We start from the raw sequence: 23,229 nt of genomic DNA, 5'->3' as shown, positions 1-23,229 counted from the left end.
GGTGATGACGCAGGTGTTCCGCACTGCCCCAGCCGCTCTGGGCCTCTGGGCAGCGTGGGAAGGCAGAAAGCCGGCTCTGAGCTGGAGCGAAAAGGCGGCTCCAGCCAGAGTGAAGGCGGTGCCAGCAGCCAGGGGAAGGAAGGCCCATTCTTGCACGAATTTTCATGCATCGGGCCTCTAGTTGTGTTAATAATAGGACTCTTGACTGAAAGTTAATATGATTCTATATCAAACTGGTTTAAGCACCAAAAATGAGAGTCAGAGGGAAGGGATTGATTGGTTTATGTAGTTGGGAACTCCAGCAGAATAAGTAGCTTCAGACATCACTGAAATTATGTTCTCAGTTACTGTTGTCAGCAATCTGTCTTCTTTTCTTTATCTCTCAGGTCTGCTTTCCTATATCCTACATCCTGCATATGGGCAAAGCAGCTCTCTGCTTACATTATGCAGAGTATCCTGATTAAACAAATGTGTTCCCCCCACCTCCAATAGTTGTAGCAAACATCCTGGGGATGACTTAGCTAACTCTCATTGGTTGACTTGGGTTATGTGTCTGTCATTTCACTAATCATATGACTGAGAAGGTGAATTGGCCAGCCTGGTGCCATGGTCACTCTTGCAACCCAAGATTCAAGTGGGATTGCACCATCTTAACTACTTGGACTGAAAGTTGGGAAGAGACAATTTCCCAAATGGAAAAGATGCAGGGGCAGGCTTAAAAAAAAAAGGCAGAGCCCTGACTGGTTTGGCTCAGTGGATAGAGCGTCGGCCTGCGGACTGAAGGGTCCCGGGTTCGATTCCGGTCAAGGGCATGTACCTTGGTTGCGGGCACATCCCCAGTGGGGAGTGTGCAGGAGGCAGCTGATCGATGTTTCTCTCTCATCGATGTTTCTAACTCTCTGTCCCTCTTCCTTCCTCTCTGTAAAAAATCAATAAAATATATTTTTTAAAAAAGGCAGATATCCACTATTTCCATGTTTTAATCTTCCAATTATGTTGCCTGCACTCTGAGGCTAAAGTGGAAATGCCAAGTTTTATCTAGCTAAAAAGCGGGGGGGGGGGGGGGGGGGGATTAAAACAGGATCAGAAGAATAGAAGTTAGATGGCTAAGTTTTCATTTTCCATGACCTTTCAGAAAGTAGGACAAGTTCTATGTTAATGAGTAAAATAATGTATAAAGTTTCCTTTTATTCTTTCAATATGTAAGAGTCTTTATAAACTCAAGATATTAATTTTAGTCTCCTAAAGGTTTGGTTTATGGTATCTTGCCAGAATTTGTATATTATGGAGTGGTGTGTGTCAGGGATGTTAAATATTTTATTAATTGAGAAATCCATTTGCTTTTGATTTGTTTCAGTGTATTTTCATTATCGATCAGAGAAGAATTCTTGTGGCCCTCATTTTTAGTCATCCTTTTGACAGGGATAATATATTAAAATGTCATTAAGTTATTAAGATTTATTCTAAAAAAGCATATAAAATCTCAAAGCAATTGCTTTTCTCCAGCTGACTGTCTGTTTTATTATCCTTTGGTAAAAAATATTGAAGACTTTAAATCCGCTTAACTCATGATATTCTTCAAAGTTTGCCATAATTGTGCTCCCTTTAGAGTTTTATTTTATCATGAAGATAACTGTTGAATTTACCAACATAAGACTTGTATCTTTTTAAAAGTTAATGGATATGTACTTAGCATACATTTTTACTTATAGTCTACCTTTTCAAAAAGGATTTGAAGTGCTTATCATGAAGTATATATGCAATAAGGTTAACAAAAAGTAAATCAAACCCAAAACAAGAGTAAAAAAGCAATATACTAAATACACCACAAAAGCTAAAATACAGTATGTATAGATATAAGTAGATAGACTGACTTGAGCATAATGCTCTGAGTTTCCCAGAAGCAGGGACAAATTCAGTGGATTACACTGTTGTCATCTAAAAGGTGGATGCCTAATAATCCTTCAAGAACAAAAACCTTTTCTAAAGTTAATTCCTCCTATGAATTCCTTATATGTGAGACATCATGCAGAATAATGGACAACACAGAAGCAATATGACTGCTCCTTAAAATAATTCTTGGTAAAAGCAAACTGTAACATTAAAATGTAACTCAATGATAGTGATTCTGCTAAGGGGTCTCTAGGCTAATGATATTTAGGTAGCATGTAGCTTTCTGATGATCTGTCTTTCTGATACAAGGAATGATTTTAGTGATGCTTATAAGAATGTTTTTCCTTAGATGTTTCTTAAAAATCGCTTTCTCAGATAGGCATTTGGGAGCTGGGCAGCAGCAACAACAGAAAATTGAAGTAATAGTCTGCTGAGGTCTTTGAATATTGAAATTTGAATATTGAAATCATTGGCTTAAGATATGCTTTGAAAACAAGGAAAGTTGGGGTTAATATTCTGATGTGGAAGTAGAAAATTCTCTGACCAGTGTTCCCACTTTGTAGACATATTGTTTTCCATATTAGTTAATATCATTATATGCATACTACATCTTTACATAGAAAAAATTATCTTTTTATTTATTTTGTTTTTATAACGAGATTTTTTAGTCACATAGTTTAACTTCCTGAGAATTTTTCCTCTCCTCTGCTTCAGAGCCTCATAGAGTATTCCCCAACCTCCCAAAGGAAAATGATTTGAATAAGCTTTGGGGGGAAAATGTGTCACTAATATATATTTTTTAATTTTCCTGCAAAGATATATTCAGGCTATATTACAAGCAAAATAAAGAGGTTGTATTCTTTTCTGTGTTTTTTCATTCTTGGATCTGTACAATTGAAATTTCTCTTGTTGAGAGAGTAGAAGGACCCATGGTATTTGTGGGTGTTTTTTTTGTTTTGTTTTTAAAATTTAATAAATCTTTATTGTTCAGATTATTACAATTGTTTCTCCTTTTCCCCCCAATAGCTCCCCTCCACCTGGTTCCCACCCCACCCTCTGCCCTTACCTCCACCCCACTGTCCTCATCCATAGGTGTACGATTTTTGTCCAGTCTCTTCCTGCAACCCCCATTCCCTTTCCCCTGAGAATTATCAGTCCACTCCCTTTCTATGCCCCTAATTCTATTATATTCACCAGTTTATTTTGTTCCTCAGATTTTTAATTCACTTGATTTTTAGGTTCACTTGTTGATAGATATGTATTTGTTCATAATTTTTATCTTTACTTTTTTCTTCTTCCTCTTCTTAAAGAATACCTTTCAGCATTTCATATAATACTGGTTTGGTGGTGATGAACTCCTTTAGCTTTTTCTTATCTGTGAAGCTCTTTATCTGACCTTCCATTCTGAGTGATAACTTTGCTGGGTAGAGTAATCTTGGTTGTAGGTTCTTGCTTTTCATCACTTTGAATATTTCTTGCCACTCCCGTCTGGCCTGCATAGTTTCTGTTGAGAAATCAGCTGACAATCATATGGGTGCTCCCTTGTAGGTAATTAACTGTTTTTCTCTTGCTGCTTTTAATATTCTCTCTTTGTCTTTTGCCCTTGGCATTTTAATTATGATGTGTCTTTCTGTGGTCCTCTTTGGATTCCTCTTGTTTGGGGTTCTGTGCGCTTCCTGGACTTGTAAGTCTATTTTTTTCACCAGGTAGGGGAAGTTTTCAGTCATTATTTCTTCAAATAGGTTTTCAGTATCTTGCTCTCTGTCTTCTTCTGGCACCCCCATAATTCTGATGTTGGTATGCTTGAAGTTGTCCCAGGGGCTTCTTACACTATCTTCAACTTTTTGGATTCTTTTTTCTTTTTGCTTTTCCAATTGAGTGTTTTTTGCTTCTTTGTTTTTCAAATCTTTGACTTGATTCTTGCGTTCCTCTAGTCTGCAATTGGGTCTCTGTATAATATTTTTTATTTCAGTCAGTGTATGTTTAATTTCTAGTTGGTCCTTTTTCATATCTTCGAGGGTCTCGTTATATTTATTGGCCTTTTCTAGGATATTCTTGAAAAGCCTTATAACCGTGGTTTTGAATTCTATATCCAGTCGTTTGCTTTCCTCCATTTCTTTCGTTTGTGATCTGTTTCTTTGACGCTGCATTTTCATTGATTCCCTGAGTTGGTAGGGTAGATTTGTGTGCTAGGTTTCCTATATGGCCCAGTGGGTCGGCCTCCCCAGTTAACCTGAGGTGGACACTCTTGGTGCACCCCTTTGTGGACTGTGTGATCAGCCTTGTTGTAGTTAAGTCTTGATTGTTGTTGGTATCACTGGGAGGAATAGACCTCCAGGCCAGTTGGCTGTGAGGATCAGCTGTGTCTATGCTGGGAGAAGTTCGGTGCTAGAGACAGCCTTATAGGATTAGATTTGCAAAATTGCAAAAGCCTCTGTGCTCAGCTTGGATGGGGCGGAGTCTCAGGGCGGAGCAGACAGTCTTGGCTTCCCGTCAGCCCTGCCCTTACGTGCACACCTCCAGACCTCTGCCTTCCACAACTCCCCTGAGTTTCCACCTGACAGTCCAGATTCCCCCTGTAAAAGCGTGGGTCCCCAGGGGTTCGCCTGGAACTGGGGTTCAGTGCAGTCGGAACTAGGATTCAGTGCAGTCAGGAGCTTCTGACTCCCTTCCGCTAGGGAATGCCTGCTGCAACCTCCACATTCAGCTTTCTCTGTGAGCACTCGTGTGCGCGCGTGCCTCTCCAGACCCGCCGCGCCTCCCCCGGATCTCCGAGTCTCTGAGTCTTCATGTGCCTTTCTCTCTACCTGACAGTCCAGACTTCCCCTGTATGAGCTTGGGTCCACGGGATTTCGCCCGGAACTGGGGTTTAGTGCAGTCAGAACTGGAGTTCAGTGCAGTCAGGGGCTTCCTTCCCCCTCCCGCCAGAGAAAGTCAGCCAGGCACTCAGCTGCCCTTCCTCTCTGCGCGCGTCTCCATACCTCAACCCTCCTTTGCCGCTCCTCTGATTCTCCGTGAGCTTTCCGCTTTCCTTCTAGTTGTAGAATTTCCACTCAGCCAGCCTTCCTGTGGTTCTGGATGATGTCCGTTCTGTCTTTTAGTTGTAGTTTTGAAATTGTTGTGCGAGGCAGCAGTTTAGGTGCTTACCTATGTCGCCATCTTGGTTTCTCCTCAGTATTTGAATAATAGCAATAAAATAAAAACTGCTACCAGTATTATTTACTGAGTATCTTCTATATGCAGGTATTGTGCTAGACTTTTTACAAGAGTTATTTTATTTAACTTTCACACAATAGGCAGAGCCTATTATTATCCTCATTTAATAATGAGAAAATGAAACCCAGGTTTCTCTGAACTTACATAACTAACTGATAAGTGGTAGCATCAGGATTTGAACCCAAATCTTTACTGGCTTTTCACTACTACACAGTGTTGCTTGTGAAGGAAATCTGAATCTTTATGCATTGACATTTGAGGTCATTATATTATTTCTGTCCTGGTATTTCTTTTTTTTTTTTAAATATATTTTATTGATTTTTTACAGAGAGGAAGGAAGAGGATAGATAGTCAGAAACATCGATGAGAGAGAAACATCGATCAGCTGCCTCTTGCACACCTCCTACTGGGGATGTGCCCGCAACCAAGTTACATGCCCTTGACTGGAATTGAACCTGGGACCTTTCAGTCTGCAGGCTGACGCTCTATCCACTGAGCCAAACCGTTTTTGGCTGTCCTGGTATTTCTGATAAAAATTTGTCACAGGGTCATAATACTTTGGACTTCTCTTAGACTCTGACTTAAATGTTATTTTTCTTTAAAAAAAAAAACACCTAATTTTTCTAAAATAAAAATTCAATCTAGATTAGCTCATATTTTTATAGCAGAATAATTGTACTTTAACTTCTATTCTTAGGGTCTTTTTCTAATAATGAGTCTTTAATATCTTGTTGGGAATGAGACTAGAATCATCTTCCAGTCATTATTAAAAGTTGAACTGAATCCTTTGGATCTTAAAAGAACTACTCACCTTGATAGTGACTTTGTAGTCTTCACACTTAGCCTGCCCAACGCTGAAATACAAAATTACTTGTGATGATGGTACTTGGCTTCATATCTCTCGAATTGCTGTGTCCCCAGTAGCCACCAGCCACATGGGACTATTTATTTTTAAATTTAACTTAATTCGAATTAAATATAATTTAAAATTCCGTTCCTAAACACATTTCAAATGCTAAGTAGCCACATGTGGCTACTGTATTCGACAGTGCAAATTATAGAACATTTCCATCATCGCAGGAAGTTTCCCAGCAGTGCTGCTCTCCAATGTACATTTCTCATGGTCCCCTCTCCCTGCCTGCCTTCTGTCCCTAAAACAACAATGGCTTCCTCCAAGAATCTCTATAGATGTTGTCATTTGGAGGGACAACTTATCTTCTCAATGATTTCCCATGATATTTGACATGGAGAAAGTTTTGTTGGCCCAGTTGATATTTCTGTGGTACAGGGAAGCATGCTAACCAGACTGAATTCAGCTTATTAAAATGGCAAGTCCATAGAGCCAGCTAGTTTTTATTTGCCAGGTTACATAGGGAGGCAACATGTTAGGTGGCAGTTATTAGAAGTATTTACAGACTGTTTTGTTGAATTTCTTCACTGACTATGCTGATTCCTGGTGGACTTATTATTCATAATGATGTTGCCATCAAACCTTACAGCAACTTTAAGCCTCTATAACAGATTGGCCCTTTTATTGACATGTTCCACAAAGTGGCTGCTGCCTTCTATGAGTTAGTCTGTATTATTTTGAAAGAAAAAAAATTATGTAAATCTGATTCTTTTAGCGTATTCTGGTTGGTTTTGATTTCTGTTAAAAGAAAAAGAGATGTATTTTCTTGTCTTTTCATTTGTGGGTTCTAAAATAATCTGGGGACATGGACATATTGATATAGTCCAATGTGGTGCACTCAGCCTATGAAGAATATATCAGTACTGTATTGGTCTTGAGCACTCCCATATTACCTGGGAGTAAATTTCTTTGGTTTATTTTTTCCATAGTGATATTTCACAATAAGTTCCTGTGGAAATTTGGTGAATATGTGACCAATAATATTCTGTTGCTTTAGTATATAGAATAACACACTGAACATCTTTGTGTACAAAAGTTTTCAATAGTTAATAGTTTTCTTTCTCCAAATGAGCTAAGCAGTGCAATAGTTACTAGTGTCAGGTTTGAACTCACCATAAGAAAGAGGCAAATGCTTTTCTTCTCTCAGCTGTTCAAATAATCTGACTCGGAGAACAGATCTCTGTTCAGAATGTTCCTGGTCACTGGACACTTCATAACTGAGGCCTTATATTAACCACTATTGTTCCAGATTCAAGGACTTAAGGCCATTTCCCAAGTTCAAAAAAGTTGTGATCAGTATTAGTAAAGCATTGGTAGCTGTGAAGCAAAGTGATGGGATATAGGGGTAGTAAATTATATTAATCTCCACTTTTGTGTAACTTTGAACTTTTTTAAATAGTAGAGAAATATCACAAGTTATTTGTGTTTGTGCTATTGAGTTGTATTTTGGAAATTAACCCCTTATCAAATACATGGTTTCCAAATATTTTATCCCATTTTGTATTGCTCTTTTCATTCTGTTGATTGTTTCCTTTGCTGTGCAGAAGCTCTTTACTTTGATGTAGTCCCACTTGTATATTTTTGTTTTTGTTGATGTGCTTTTGGTGTTATATCCAGCCAATCATTGCTAAGTCCAGTGTGAAAGATGGGCAAAGAACTTGAATGATGTTTTTCCAAAGAAGACATACAGATGGCCAACAGGTATATGAAAAAATGCCCAACATCATTAATTATCAGGAAAGCACAAATCAAAACTATGCTATATCATCGCATACTTCTTAGGTTGGCTATTATTAAAAGATAAAATATAAGTAAGTGTTGGCAAAGTTGTGGAGAAATTGGAACCCTTGTGCACCCTTGCTGGCAAGGCTGGTGGAAATATAAATGGTACAGCAGCTATGGAAAACAGTATAGAGGTTCCTCATAAAATTGAAAATAGAACTGCCATATGATCCAGCTATCTCACTTCTGGGTATATTTTCAAAAGAATTGAATTCAGTATCTTGAAGAGATATCTATACTCCTATGTTCATTGCAGCATTATATATAATAAGTAAGACTTGGAAATAATCCAAATGTAAATGACAGATGAATGGATAAAGAAAATGTGGGATATACATATGAAGGAGTATTATTCAGGCTTAAAAAAAAGAAGGAAATCCTGCCATTTATGGCAACATGGATGAACCTAGAAGACATTATGTTAAGTGAAATAAGCCAGTCACAAAAAAGACAAATACTGCATGACTCCACTTATATGAGAAATCATGCAGCCAAACTAATAGAAACCGAGAATACAATAGTGGTTGCCAGGGGCTGAGGGAAGAGGAAATAGGGAGTTGTTATTTAATGGGTATTAAGTTTCAGTTATGCTAGATGAATAAGTCCTAAAGATATGCTGTAAACATAAGAATAAATATTATATTGTGTACTTCAAAATTTGCTAAGAGGGTAGAGTTCATGTTAAGTGTTCTTATCACAAACACCAAAACCAAAAACAACCAAAAAACCCACAAAGGAACACAAGGCAACACTTAGAGATATTGGATATGTGTACTATGTTGACTATGGCAATAGTATCACAGATGTTTGTATATCTCCAAACTCATCAAATTGTACACATTAAATATGTACAGTTCTTTGTATATCAATTATACTTTAATAAAGGTGTTAAAGTTTATTTTAATTTTTTAAAATGTGAGCTCTTTGAGTAAATTTAATACAGTTGTTTTTGCTGTTAATAATAAGGCATCTTACTAAAATTAAAATTTGCTCTAAGATTCATTAGGAGTTCTTTGGGAGGAATGTCAGAAGTTTAATAAACCAAAAGTAGGAAATTTTCTACTTTATTTAAAGGTAGTAATAAGTTGCTCTTCCACACCCACTTTTGATGCATGGCAAGGCCAGCAAGATGATACTGTTCTACAAAACAATTACAATGTAATATCATCTTACATATTTTTATTTCCTTAATCACTAGATTATTTCCCTATTATTTTGCCTTGACAAGTCTTGGTGTGCAGGACAAGCATGTCCCTTGGTTATCAGTTTTGGAAACTATTTCCCTGACTTTTATTATTATTTTAAAAATCACATCACATCATACACATTGCTAACAGCAAGAAAAGCATTAAAGAAAATAGCTCTAAGGAATAAAAAACTGTCATTTCTCTAGATGCTTTTTTTGGTAGCATTGATTCCACTAAAATTATATTTTGATCCCCTCATTCAACAGCAATAATAATGTTTTCCTGCCTATCACAGCTTGAAACACATACATAACTCTCTCTCTCTCTTTCTCTCTCTCTCTCTCTCTCTCTCTCTCACACACACACACACACACACACACACACACACACACACACACACTGATTCCACTGAAATTCTATTTTGATCCCTTCATTCAATAGCAATAATAATGTTTTCCTGGTTATCTCAGCTTGAAACACACACCTACACACCTGACTAACACACATACACACACACACACACACACACACACACACACACACACACACACACACACACACACACACACCTCAAGCTGCCAGTCTGTCTTGAGGCCGTGGCGGACGCCTGATTGGCGGGCTCTGTTTATTCTGTGACCAGATTCCTTCTAAGAGGAGGCACGCCATGCCCGCCGGAAGCCTATTGGCGGGCACTGCTCTGGACCCGCCCTTTCTTTTGCAAGGCACACACCACAGCGAAGTCTGTGCGGAATCCTAAACCAGCCCAATTTACATCCATTCATGAATCTGTGACGTCAGCAAGCCTTCGGGCTCCTTTGCGGTGGGCTGCTGGATTGTGTGGGTGGAATTCCCCTCCCCCTTATTTCTCTAATCCTGCAAGGCTTTTTAAATTAACCTTTCATCTTTTTGATGCAAGAAAATGGAACGACATGTGTAGGAATTCTTCATTGTTGTGAGTATCGCACTCTCTTTTTCTGTTTCCTCAGCATATATTATACAAGGACAGATGGAGACTGTATTTGTGATTTGAGGTGATTAGGAAGCTGATATTATTGAGGGAGACAAGGTGAAAGAGACAGACCGACGGAGACAGAGAGAAACCTGAAACCCCGTTACAGTAAGCCAGCAGCGTCTGAAACTGACAGCTGGCTTTCCTTTGCTTGTCTGCCTGCGAGACGTGGACATTTTTCATTTACGGTTCTGCACGTTACCTCTGGATGCTGGCCTGGCTTCCCTTAAAAAGAGATTCATTTCTCGGAGAGATGATGTGGATTGTGTTGGAGGAAAAGCCCGGAACCGATACCAGAAAGGTGCTGGGGAAAGCCCGGCCAGCTAGAAGGAGCAGGATCGAGCCCGCTGAGCACTTGTCTTCCTTCCTGCTGTCCTTTCTGTTGTTTCTCACCCTTCACCTTGCCTTTGTTTCATAATTGTGTGACAACCAATGTCTTGGGATTGCAATGTGGGGAAGATGAATACTTGTCCAACCATTTTCCCCCTAACAGCTTTTATTATGGGAGCTGGAGTGGTGTATTTATACATATTTGTAGCTCTTCATGTCACTCTGTACATTTTATTTATATTTTCAAAAACCTAAAAGCCTGCGCCAGAAGCAAAAGGGGAATTACCCTTAAATTCTGACTTTCCACTATCCTTTCGTGAAAACTAAGAAGTGGTTTCTTAATATGGTCCATAATTATATTGTGTAGAAATGCACGTGACTATTTTTCCAAGATACTGAAAATAGTTTGCTCCATGGTGTTTGGGAAACATGGAAAAGTTCTGATGTGTTCGGTGTGTTAAGTTGGTTTGATAGTTTGCTTGGAGTGTTATCAAAAAGTTAGTGTTTGTGATTAAATTTGTTTTCCAAGGCTCTGGTTTATTCTGGTGAAAACTGCGATAGTAAAGGAGAGGTGACATTGTGACATGTTCTGTCTTTGGGCAGCTCCTCAACCCGATTAATCTAATAGCATTTTCCAAATGCCTCACTTTGAGCAATTTATGTTCTAGTCTGTGGCAGGGACCTAGCTGTCCTCTCTAGTGAGAGAGGAAGCAAAATGTCTTATCATCCAGCCTCATCATGTTTACCTTGTATGATCAATACTTAGTTTTGAGAATTTCATATTCTAATCATTTCTCATGAAACAAGGCTTCTAAATTATGGCTCTAATTGTATCTTTTGAATTTTCTTATTGGGGAATCTTCCAACTGTAAACTCATTTCATCTCAAAATTACCTGAGGATTTAGAATTCTCTTTTGCCTCACATCTTGGCAGTGCCCTCACTCATTTTGTTTTTCTGAGTGCAATTAAACTCACTAGCGTCATTGAAGGGAGAACTTCTGCCTGATTCTGAACCAGATCTTTGTCCTATATTCAGACAAGTATGGTTTCCTATTTTGCTGTTTTTTTTATGGGCTGGGTTAAACAAATGACATTGTTTCCTATATTTGTAAACATCTAGATTTATTTCAATTTTTTATGTGTACCTCCAGAGACTTTGTTGAAAGAAGCAATTTTAAAGTTATTTTAAATTATTGAAATCTATTAGCTCACTGCCAGATGAAAAGACTGAATTCTTAGAATTTAAAAATAATGTGTTTAATAATCAATCTCATCTTAAGAAATGTTGATCAGACTCTGTTTTTTTATATATATTTTGCCAAGACAGAGTTTTATTTTGTGCAAGATATGCAGTCTGCACTATGGATTTAGTAAAGTAAAACTATCTCTTTAAGATCGAGAATGGCTATAGAATCTCCCTCTCTTCCACTCCTAGGATCTGCATTATAGTTTATATTTATTTTCATGTATAGTGTACTTGTAGGGGAAAAAACAATAACTCTTAATTGTTTAATATCAAACAATAAAATCCTGTGTATCAGTGACTGTCAATAGATGGCTTTCTGTTTAAAAATTGAAGCTGCTCCAGAAGTAGGAATTAATTTATTTAGTAAACAAAGTCAGTCAAACCAGAGCCATGTCATGGGGAACTGTCAAAAGAATGGTTCCTAAGGGCCGGAGGCCACATCCACTGGTATATGACAAAACAACCAATCTCTGGATGGCAGAACCGGTCAGTTGGGTTTACACTGTCTACCTACCCTCCCTGTATGCGCTGCAGCTGAATTAATTACTTGGGGGGTTGAATGAATCGAGATAGCCAACATGACCAATCTGCCAGGTGACAGCCTGACTCTAGCAATTTCAATTAAAATCAACAACATTCTCCCAAGAACACTCTTTTACTTAAAAAGAATTTAAAGATATCACATTTTTGCTCTTTGTTGGGTATTATTCCTTAAGGATATTGGGGAAAGATTTAGAAGATGCCATCTTTACCCCTAAGGACTCTAAAAGGTAAGTTACCACACGAGATGTAGTGTTATAGTGTTGCGGTTCAGAAACTGGTCTCTGCAAACAGACTTTACCTGGGAGACGGATGTTCACTTGCTTGCTCTCTCTCCTCTCTCATCTCTCCTCTCTTCTCTCTCCTCTCTTCTCTCTCCTCTTTTCTCTCTCCTCTCTCCTCTCTCCTCTCTCCTCTCTCCTCTCTCCTCTCTCCTCTCTCCTCTCTCCTCTCTCCTCTCTCCTCTCTCCTCTTTCCTCTTTCCTTTCTCCTCTCTCTTCTCTCTCTCTCTCTCTTCCCCCCCCCCATCTTCAATTGTTTTCAGTATGTTCAGAGAGTTGTTCAACCCTTACCACAATCATTTTAGAACATTCTCATCATTGCAGAAGGAGACCCCATACACATTAGCAGTCACTCCTCATTTCCCCTCAGCACCCCAGCCCTAGGCAACCACTAATCTGCTTTCTCTATACATAGATTTGCCTATTCTAATATTCTAATCATTTCATGTAAACAAAATTATACAAGATATGTTTTTTTATAACTGGCTTCTTTTGCTTAGTATGAGGTTTTAAAAGTTCATCCATATTATAGAATATATCAGTGCTTCATTCCTTTCTATTACTGAATAATATTCATTTACAAATATACCACATTTTTATTTATCCATTCAATTGATGGACATTTGACTTGTTTCCACTTTTTGCCTGTTATGAATAATGCTGCTATGTAAATTTGTGAACAAGTTTTTGTGTGAAGATACATTTTTATTTCTCTTAATTATATACCTAGAAGTAGAATTGCTGGGTCATCTGATAACTATACATTTTCAGGAAATGTGCTTATTGGCCATCTGTATTTCTTCTTTGGAGAAATGTTGATTCACGTCTTTTACCCATTTACAAAATTAGGTTATTAATCTTATTAAGTTTATTCTTTATATATTCTAAGTACAAGTTCTTTATCAAATATGTAGCTTGCAAATATTTTATTCTGTGAGTTGTCTTTTTACTTTCTTGATATTGTTTGTAGCACAGAAATTTTAATTTATCTATTTTTTCTTTGTTGCTTGTGTTTTTTGGTGTTGTATCTAAGAAGGCTTTGCCTAACCCAAAGTTATGAAGATTTACTCCTATGTTTTTTTTCTAAGAGTTTTATCTTTTACATTTAAGTCTATAATCCTTTTTGAGTTCACTTTTATGCATGGATTCAATTTCATTCTTTTGAAGGAGGATATCCATCCATTTCCAGCAATAATTGTTTTTAAAAAACTGTTCTTCCCCCACCTCAACCCCCAACCCCTATTGAATTGTCTTGTCACCCTACCAGGGAACTTAAAAAAAAAATACCGATGTCATGCTCCACCTCCAGAGATTCATGTTAACTGGTCTGTGATGGACCCAGACACCTGCATTTTTGAAAAGCTCCCCAGGTGATTCTGATGTGCAGCCATGTTTGAAAACTATTGGCATGGACAAAGGGCTAGTCTTAGAAAAGAAGAGGAGAGAGGATGACTGAAGACATAGAATTCTGATATGGAAATGAGAGGAGATAGGAAAATTAAGAAGGTTCATACCAGAAAGCATGGATTTTCTTGCTCAGTAGGAATTAGTCATTTTCAAAGAGTGAGGGCATCACTGGAGGTTAGTAAAATATGTTAAATTGAAGGAAGAGTAGCAGCTAACATTTATTAAGCATAAATCTGCTAAGAGCTTTCACATACATCATTTCATTTAAAATATAACTCTCATGAAAATGAAATAGGTACTATTACCCCCATTTTACAGATAAGAAAATAGGTTCAGAAAGGGTCTGACTCAGCCAAAGATACCAGGTAGTGCACATCATGCCCCATTTTCAAATTCAGCTCTAATTTTTAATCCCATTCCTTCTGTTTATCATGGATTTTGAGCATTATTGAGTCCTAACCAAGAATTGTTACTAGTCCATTCATTAGCATGAATCTTAGATTTTCTCTAGAAATGCTCTGGACTGAACAAAGAGTAAGATAATTTTGATTGTGGGGATAATATAGGGATAAGCGTTGGCACAGTAGGTATAGTGGAAGATAAGAGAGTGGGGGTAAAAGAAGTATATCATGTGATATTTCATCATGGATCCTAGGCTGGCTATACTCTGCCTAGGTGCAGCTGGCAGGAAAAATTCTAGGAGGATGGAAGGCCAATATACTAGGCATGCAAGAATAACTAAAGGGAATGGCGTGGAGACCATGATGGAAAAGAGAATAGATCAAATAGAATTTGCAGGTGTAGAGGTGTTGATGTTCATTTAATCAACACATATTTATTAAGAACTTACTATGTGTTCTAGGTACTGGGTACACAGCAGTGGAAAAACAGACAAAAATTCTTGCCCTCTTAAGCTTATTTCATTGGCAAAGACAAACAATAAATAAATAAATAATGTTTAGACAGTGATAAATGTTAAGGAGAAAAATAAAAGTGGGAGGGAATAAAGAGTGCTGGAGATGCAGTAAAGTAAAAAATGGACTTTTTCATTGTATAGTCTTAGTATAGTCAAAGAAATTAAGGAACCATCTAACCCTGGGGCTGGTGGTTGACCAAGTCAGGCATTTTGGATATGTAGTGTCCTCTAAGTACTGAAACGCAAGGTTACTATTTAGTATTAACTTTTTGTTCACCACTTTATACCCCAAGCCTGGCAGGGTAGACACTCTGAAACAATGGTTTATTGTGTGACACCATTTTGGGGGATTAGTGCATTTTCCATTGGTGGAGGCCAGGGCAAGGGTGGTGTTTGGGAGACTTTTTGAAACTCTGCTTGCTGCCCTATTAGTAGATCCTTCTCAGTATGTCTGTGGATATGTGTGTGTGTCTGTGGGGGGTGTCCTGCATAATGTCACCACTGAGAATCACTGCATCGTGAATGATAGTCAATGAGGGGCATGTGTCTAGTTCCCACATGAACTGGGCAGAGAACCACCAGAGTAGACAATATAGAAGACACTTAAATTTATTTTGCTTTTTACACTTCAGCAGGAGATTCACATGTGCCACCTTTAACAGAGGGTAAATTGTATAATAAAGTTTTAAATAAGTTCTATTATGCAACCATTTACCTGCCTTTGTTCTTTATCTAGAAAATGACATATTAATACTGGATAAATTCAGCATGTCGTCTGTTTACTTTCTGTAAGGCACAATGATGCAATGAGGAAAGAATTGGACTAAGACTATAAGGGCCCATGGAGTAGTCTCAGGACACCCTTGGCAAGACAATTCTCTTTCCTCAGCTTCGGTTTTAATATATGAGATAAAGAAATTGTTTTTCGTGATCTCCAATGTCCTTTCTAACTCTTGGAATCTGGTTATTACCAAAGTAAATAGGCAAGTGACAATTTGGTTAAAATCTATCTTTACTCCAATTTTTTCATAGTATCCTTGTAGAAGTTCAACCCCCACGATGCTGCTATAGTTGAAGAGGCGGAGAAAGTGTCAGAAGGGTCAGGAGATATCTGGGTGAGACATAAAAAGCTTAATGCACTTTCAGAAGTGCCTAGGGACTTCCTCATCAGCAGGAAATAGTCCTGATGAGATCTGACCTTGCCGTCTTAGGCATGCCCATTATAAATGTCATTTCTCTTGGCCGTTGTTCTTTGTAGTCAAGAGAGAGCTTTCATTCGATGAGTGATTTGGGAGTCTGGACTACTATGGGATGTGGCAACAGATAATCTATCTAGTAACCTCAGTTTGGTTATCTGTTGTAGACTTTTCCTTGACCTGACTTTTATTAGTGCTACTAAAAAACAAAATTCATCATATTGGCTCTTTCTGTCCATCTCTCACTTCCTCCTACCATTCTCTAATTCAGGCTGGAGTGTGATGAAGGAGGAAAGACTGCAGTAAATAAGAAAATGAAGACGCATTAAATCCATAAATGTGTATAGTGTCTTTGAAAAATTAAGATTTTGTTATTTTGCATGAGCATTACTAGCTTTTAAAAAAATTATTTTCAGAATTCTCCAAATAACAAGTTGGTTGATGGATTGGTGTTTTGAGTTTGCAGATTTTGTCAAAGAAAAAAGATAAGTTAAAAATATTGCAGAACAGAAAACTTATTTATCATTTTTCGGTTAATCAGTCTAGAATTTTCCTTATGTCCTTTTTTTTATATATATAAATAGTCAAGCAGAGAAGGCTAACAGGAGTCCTAACATCTACAATAAGTTCATAGAGTGGTTCCAGTTAGTAATAATATTTATATGTGTGGCAGTGTGATGAAAACATCTTGCAAAAAGCAATATATATTACAGGGCAATCCTAAGAGAATGTGTAGTAACTGTGCAATTTTAATTGTTTAAAAATTTTAAGGAAAAACAATGTAGGACTTCCCACTGGTAATTGTTTTCCATATGCTTATTTGTACTCTGAATTCCTGGGCTGAGGATAAAGGGAGGCAGAGCTCAGGGAGACTGTGGCTGAGCTGATGGGTCACAGGTTCAGGCAGGTGGCAGCCAGGACAGCAGTTTGCACCTTCAACCAAAGAAAGTGGATCTGGGACCCAGACTGAAAAAGACTCTGTTAGAGTCCTAAGGAGGGCTGTCACAGTTGCTATTACAAAAGAAGGCTCTATTTGCAAAATAAGCCCACTGAGGCTTCTTATTACCCCCAAGGCACTGTGCCTGCATTTCTAGTAGCGAGCAGGCCTGCCTTCAATGGGACGCATTAGGCTGTCTGCAGGCGTGGATAATTGAGACTCCTGAGATCAAGTGTACCAAAATACAAAGCCATGATTGCTTTTTTCAGGGAAAATAATATTTTTATGAAACTGAGATTAAGCATTTTACTCATTACTCACCAATTATTTCTTCTCATATAATAAATTCAAATACACCAAGAACAAACAGATATAACATACCTTTGTATATTTCTAGTCACTACTTCTAGATCTAAATTACAGACTAATTTAAAACCTTTGCTAAGCATAGAAACTCCTGGGAAATACCCACCTGATATTGCAGCTGCTAGGGTCAAAGCCAATTTGAAAGGAAATTGTACTGCTTTGCTAGGTTCTCCCTCCCCTTTCCTTAGCGTCCCCCCCGCCCCCCCCCCCCAATTTCTGGCCATTTTGTAACAGAATTCCTTCCATCTATTTATCTAATAAAAAATAACTGAACATTTGCTTTATTCTGCTTGTGTCAGTTATTAAAGCGAGGCCCTAATCTCTTCCTTTAATATTCTCAGAGACCTGAAGACCTGTGTAGATTTTTTTGAGAAAGAAAAACAATCACGTGATCCTTTATGTTTTGTGTAATGATCTTGTCTCCAATTAGGGCTCCTACCATAACACAGTGAAACAGCACCTGCTCTCCTTTTATCAAAGGTTATCTACATTGATAAGGATTTCCTTTAACTGAAATTTATACCTTTGATACTGGCTTTTGTAAGAGTCAAACTGCCTTTGCCGCAAATTGTTTTATACATAGCCTTTCTCTTTTTCCTGCTATTTGAAAAGCCATGGAGTAGTTTTAAAAACAAAGAACAGCTAGCCAACCAGATTCTAAAAGCTTTGGACCAAGTCTGGAAAATGAAAGAGAAATGACCAAGAGAACCTCATTATTAATGCAGAGCCCAAGGGCCTCTAGGGTAAGGAAAAGGTGGGGGGGGGGGGGGGTCACTCCAAAGGAGTACCTATTCAGGTAAAAAAGAAAATAATGTCTTATTAATATGAAAATAGTTTGCCAAACTCATAATCGTTATGAACTGTAACGGTGGTTTACCTGAAATTCATGTGACTTGTACTCAGAAATGTCTTTATCTGGAGGATAGTTAGGCATTGGAATTGACTGTGTACTGGATTTGAAGGTTCGGGGTAAGGACATTTAGTCTCGAGGCTTCCATCTTCTAAGAGAAATCTCCTCCAGCTTATTCCTGGATGGTCGCAGCCAAGGATTTGCCAAAAACTAGGAAACTAAACTTTGAGGCCTTGTTTTGAGACTTATTCTTTCATTGCTGTATCTTATCACAGAAAACTGAAAAAGAAAAAAGTATTTCTTTGACATTTTTACCAAGCAGATTCTTAACATTATGTTATTTTTGTATGTAACTCATAAAATATAACATGTTTATGAAAAACTATTCAATGATAATTTTTTCAGATACTTTAATGTAGAGTGTTCCTAAATAACAAGGTGGGGGGGGAACAATTTTTTTACTATATTTTTATTTCTCATTGACCCATCCATATTGGCCTCTCTCCACCAGCCATGACTTAGGTCTAACCATTCTGGCTAGCTACCCCACCTCCACAAAATCTGGCCCTTGTCAATGAGGATTTCTTTGGATGAGCTAAAAATGGATTCTTTTGTTTTTCTCCCTTCTACCAAGAAAAAAATGCATTAGCAGTTTAAAAACATTAATCCTTCGAGGGACTTACCCACAGACCATCTTATTCAGTGGTTCTCAAAGTGTGGTTCTCAGACCTGGAACATCAGCGTCAGCGGGAGACTTGCAGAAATGCGGATTCTCAGGCCACTCCACAGGAATTCTGGGGATGGGGCCCAGGCATCTGTTTTAACAAGCTGACGAGGTGATGCTGATGTGTAGTAAAGTTTGAGAATGCTTGATTGATAGAAGAGCTCCTCAGACTTTTAATGTGCATAGGAATCACCTGAGGATTTTGTTAAAACCAGATTCTGATTCAGTTAGTCTGGGGTAATTTTGTCAACATCTAATTCGCTCCTAGGTGACACTGATGCTACTGGTCCGAGGACCACACTTTGCAAGTAGCAAGAATCTGAAGGATTGGCACAAGCCACTCCAAGAACTACTGCAATAGACTCTATCAAAATTACAACTATCCCAGTAGTTCATAAGAAAATACTCCTAAAGGAGGAAGATGTTTTGTGCATAAAAATATTAACCACAGCATTATTTTAATAGAAAGAAAAAGAAATACACTAACTCTTCAATATTAAGAAAATACAGTTTTTCCCCATTTCTTTCCTTTAAAAAATCTTGCCTCTGTAGACTAGAAATAAACATATAATAACAAAAAATGTTTGAGTCCCAATTTCAATATCCAACAGTTCTGAGTCCCCGTTTCAATGTCAAGCAGTTCCTTATGTGTACATGTCAGCAAAGACATCTGGATGGTGGGCACATGGTGGCAATGCAGGTCCCATCCTCTCTGGTTTGGTCCTAGGCAACTTGCTGTGACGCACAGCTGCTGACTGCTAGGGTGGCAAGGCATTGTCAGCGTCTTCCATCTCTGGACTGTTTCTCCTCTTGTCTTCGTGGTTGGAGCAGACCTGTCAATTCCTCTCTGTTGCAAGAATCCACATGGTCTTGGAGTTGTTTTCTGAAAATATACAAACATATTCTCGACCAAAAGTTAATAAAGGAATCTTTTCTATATAATTGATTTGGGATCCTTTTTATTTTTGCCTAAACGATTTTCCTTTGTCTTATTTAGACACCATGTGTGTTTTTCATGGGTGTCTTGCTGTTAGCATTACAAATGAAAATTAATTTTGTAAAGTAAAAATTTTCTAGATGTAATTTACTTATAGGATATTTTTCCTTACATGATATTACCCTACTATCCCCCCTTTTTTTGATTAATGGAGGCTTTTGTAAATTTTATAATGCAGTCTTGATAACTTTAAATTTTAAGTTTTTTGCACAAAAATATGACTGCTTTAGGTTCTTTGCATGTTCAGGAATTTTACTATGAGATGAACTACCAATAGAAATTTTAGTTACTACTTTAGGAACAGCTTTTTGTCCAGTACAATTAAATTTTCTTGAATATTCACTTATTTCAATTAGCCTATTTAAATTAATCTGACAACTTGATTATTATTTTACTGTCAAATTTAATACTCTACCAACAATCTTAGTTTACCCTGTAAATATTAGTGGAAAGGATTATATTCATTACATACAGACTTGATATTTGTGAACTCATCTACTCACTAAAATTTCTTTTTAACCCCCAAATCAATACTTGCAGCACTTTTATAGTCATTTGTAGACATGAGCAGATGTTATGGAGAAAAATGAACACTCAGTCACTGACGATGGGAATGTAAATTGGTGCAGCCACCAGGGAAAACAGTCAGACTGTGAATATCCAAGAGAAATCCAGATTACAAACATCTAGCAAAGGTAAACTAGGTACTTACTTGGTAGATACTACTAGAACCGTGCTTGTAATTAATTTGTCTCGCCTAATCATAGCTTCTCTCATTTCTACGTTTTCCCACCCTTTTGACATGGTTAACAACTTGGCTTCTAAAATCAGGCAGATGGCAGTTGAATCCTAGCATTTCCATTTAATAACTGTGCCTTGTGTAAGTTATTTAATGTCTCTAAGTTTCCCGCATATATATCATAGGGATAATTCTAGAACCTAGTGAGGGTTAAATGAAAAGCTAGCACAGTACATAACATATACTAGTCCCTGAATAAATGGTAGTTGCTACTATATTTCACTTCAATCCCTTTTTTGATTGTCCACCAGGTGAAAAAGGCTGTCAGTTGATGACTGAGGAATTAAAAAAAAGAAAAATAGTATTTCTGTCCACAAACATTCCCAGTCAACTTAGAGGAACTGGTACATACACTATATTGCAATAAAACCGTGGTTCTCAAACTTTTTGGGCTCAGGACCAAAAAATTATGAGTATTCCAAAGGACTTTTGTTTATGTGAGTTGTATCTTCTATATTTACTATAGTTGGAATTACAACTGAGAAAAAATTTAAATGTTTTTTACTGAAAACATTTCTTCATCTTTTTTTTTCTTCAAGATGATTTTTAATTAAATTTATTGGGGTGTCATTGGTTAATAAGATTATATAGGTTTCAAGTATACATTTCCATTATACATAACCTGTATATTGCATTGTGTGCCCACCACATGGTTAACAACTTGGCTTCTAAAAAGTCAAATCATCTTTCTTCACCATATATTTGGCCCCTTTTATCCTTTACTATCCCCCCTCCCTCTGGTAACCACCATACTGTTTTCTGTGTTTATGAGTTTCAGTATTTTATCCCACATATGAGTGAAATCATATGGTTCTTTGTTTTTTCTGACTTATTTCGCTTAGCATGATATTCTCAAGGTCCATCCATATTGTCACAAATGGTAGTATTTCATCTTTTTGTATGGCTGAGTTGTATTCCATTATATATATGTTCCACATGTCCTTCATCCAATCATCTAGTGAAGGACACTTCAGTTGTTTCCATGTCTTGGCCACTGTGAATAGTGCTGCAATGAACAGAGGTGTGCATATGTCTTTGTAAATTAGTGTTTTTAAATTTTTCAGGTAATACCCAGAATAGAGGTTGCTTGGTCATATGATAATGCTAATCTTAATTTCTTGAGGAATCTCCATACTGTTTTCCCTAGTGGCTGTACCAGTTTACATTCCCATCATCAGTGAATGATGGTTCCTTTTCCTCCATAACATCTTATTATGAAAGTAGTTCTGACCTCACCGACCCCTTGAAAGGTCTCCGGGAACCCCAGGAGAGCTAGAGCACACTATGAGCACCACTGCATTGGATGTGAGTGTGACGAAGAAACAAGAATTATAGCTAACATCTGTGCTTATAAATAACATCTGTTACTATGCCAGACACTGTCCGTAGCGATTTACATACTTAAACCTCCCAAAAACCCTATGAGGAAGGTGCTATTATTATTTTTCCTAATTTCCAGATGACACCAAAGCACAAAAAGGTAAATTCCTCCAAGTGGAGCCAGCATTTAGTTTCAGATCATCTGGCTTCAGGGTCCAGACTCTTTTCTGTGTCACTGCCCTGCTTCCCTACATGGGAATTGAGTAAGATTCCATAGAGAAGACACCATTTTTCTTAAGGGATATGCAAGAATAGCGGTTCTCACAGACAATCTTGAGAGAACACTTCATTGTCACTAAATTCAGAGCCTGATCTTATTCTTGGGTATGTTTTCAGCCCTCAGCTTTAACTAATAAGTTTCTTCTAAATCACTTTACAGCCAAAACCGGTTTGGCTCAGTGGATAGAGCGTCGGCCTGCGGACTGAAGGGTCCCGGGTTCGATTCCGGTCAAGGGCATGTGATGTGGTTGCGGGCACATCCCCAGTAGGAGGTGTGCAAGAGGCAGCTGATCGATGTTCCTCTCTCATCGATGTTTCTGACTATCTATCCTTCTTCCTTCCTCTCTGTAAAGGATCAATAAAATATATGTAAAAAAATAAAAATAAAAATAAATAAATAAATCACTTTACATTCAGATTTTCCCCCTTTCTCCCAATTGTATCAACAGCACTGTCCTGAATACTCCAGTCTGTCCAGGATTCCTAACAGCAGCTGCCAGTTAATGCAGTTTCAAGACTAAAAAATAGAATTTTCTCCAATTTTACATAACAGAAAATATACATAACATAAAATTCACAATTTTAACCATTTTTAAGTGTATACTTTGGTGGCATTACATGCATTGTTTATATTGTTGCTTAATCATCACCATCATCCATCTCCAGAACTTTTTCATTTTCCCAAATTGAACTGCTGTATGCATTAAAGATTGACTCCCCAACTCCTCCCCCTTGTCACTGTCAATTAACATTCTACTTTCTGTCTCTATGAACTTGAATACTCTAGGAACCTCATGTTAGTGAAATCTTCCAATATTTGTCCTTTGTGACTGGCTTATTTCACTGAGCATGGTGTCCTCCAAGTTCATCCATGTCATGTGTCAGAATCTCCTTCCTGCTTAAGGCTGAATACTAGAGTTAGGGCTTTGTTTGTTAAGAATAATTCATAAACATATGACCTAAAGAAATATCAGTTAATAAAAAAGAATGTAAAATACTACAGAATTTAAAGAAAGTAACATAAACCTATAATGTACTGCTTC

The 23,229-nt window shown here is 37.6% G+C and overlaps 1 protein-coding gene across 6 annotated transcripts in view; it reads left to right on the top strand.

Annotated features, from left to right (window-relative positions):
• The window catches only part of MAP3K13 (mitogen-activated protein kinase kinase kinase 13), a 165,797-nt gene that overhangs the window by 60,166 nt on the left and 82,402 nt on the right, over positions 1–23,229 (top strand). The window contains exon 1 of one of the 6 annotated variants that reach the window (XM_080655361.1): positions 9,698–9,940. The exons of 4 other annotated variants lie outside the window; for them this stretch is intronic. Coding sequence is in view for 1 of the 2 variants with exons in the window: in XM_080655366.1 (XP_080511492.1) it covers positions 9,898–9,940 (43 nt within the window). In the remaining variant the exon portion in view is untranslated. Of the gene's footprint in view, positions 1–9,697; positions 9,941–23,229 lie in introns of those variants that run through there. One more of the 6 variants, XM_080655366.1, reaches the window with a different exon arrangement.

Source organism: Plecotus auritus, assembly GCF_963455305.1.
Source record: "Plecotus auritus genome assembly, chromosome: 2".
NCBI classification, from domain to species: Eukaryota; Metazoa; Chordata; class Mammalia; order Chiroptera; family Vespertilionidae; genus Plecotus; species Plecotus auritus.
The sequence above is the reverse complement of the archived record's forward strand: the minus strand, read 5'-3'. Positions and strand labels throughout refer to the sequence as shown.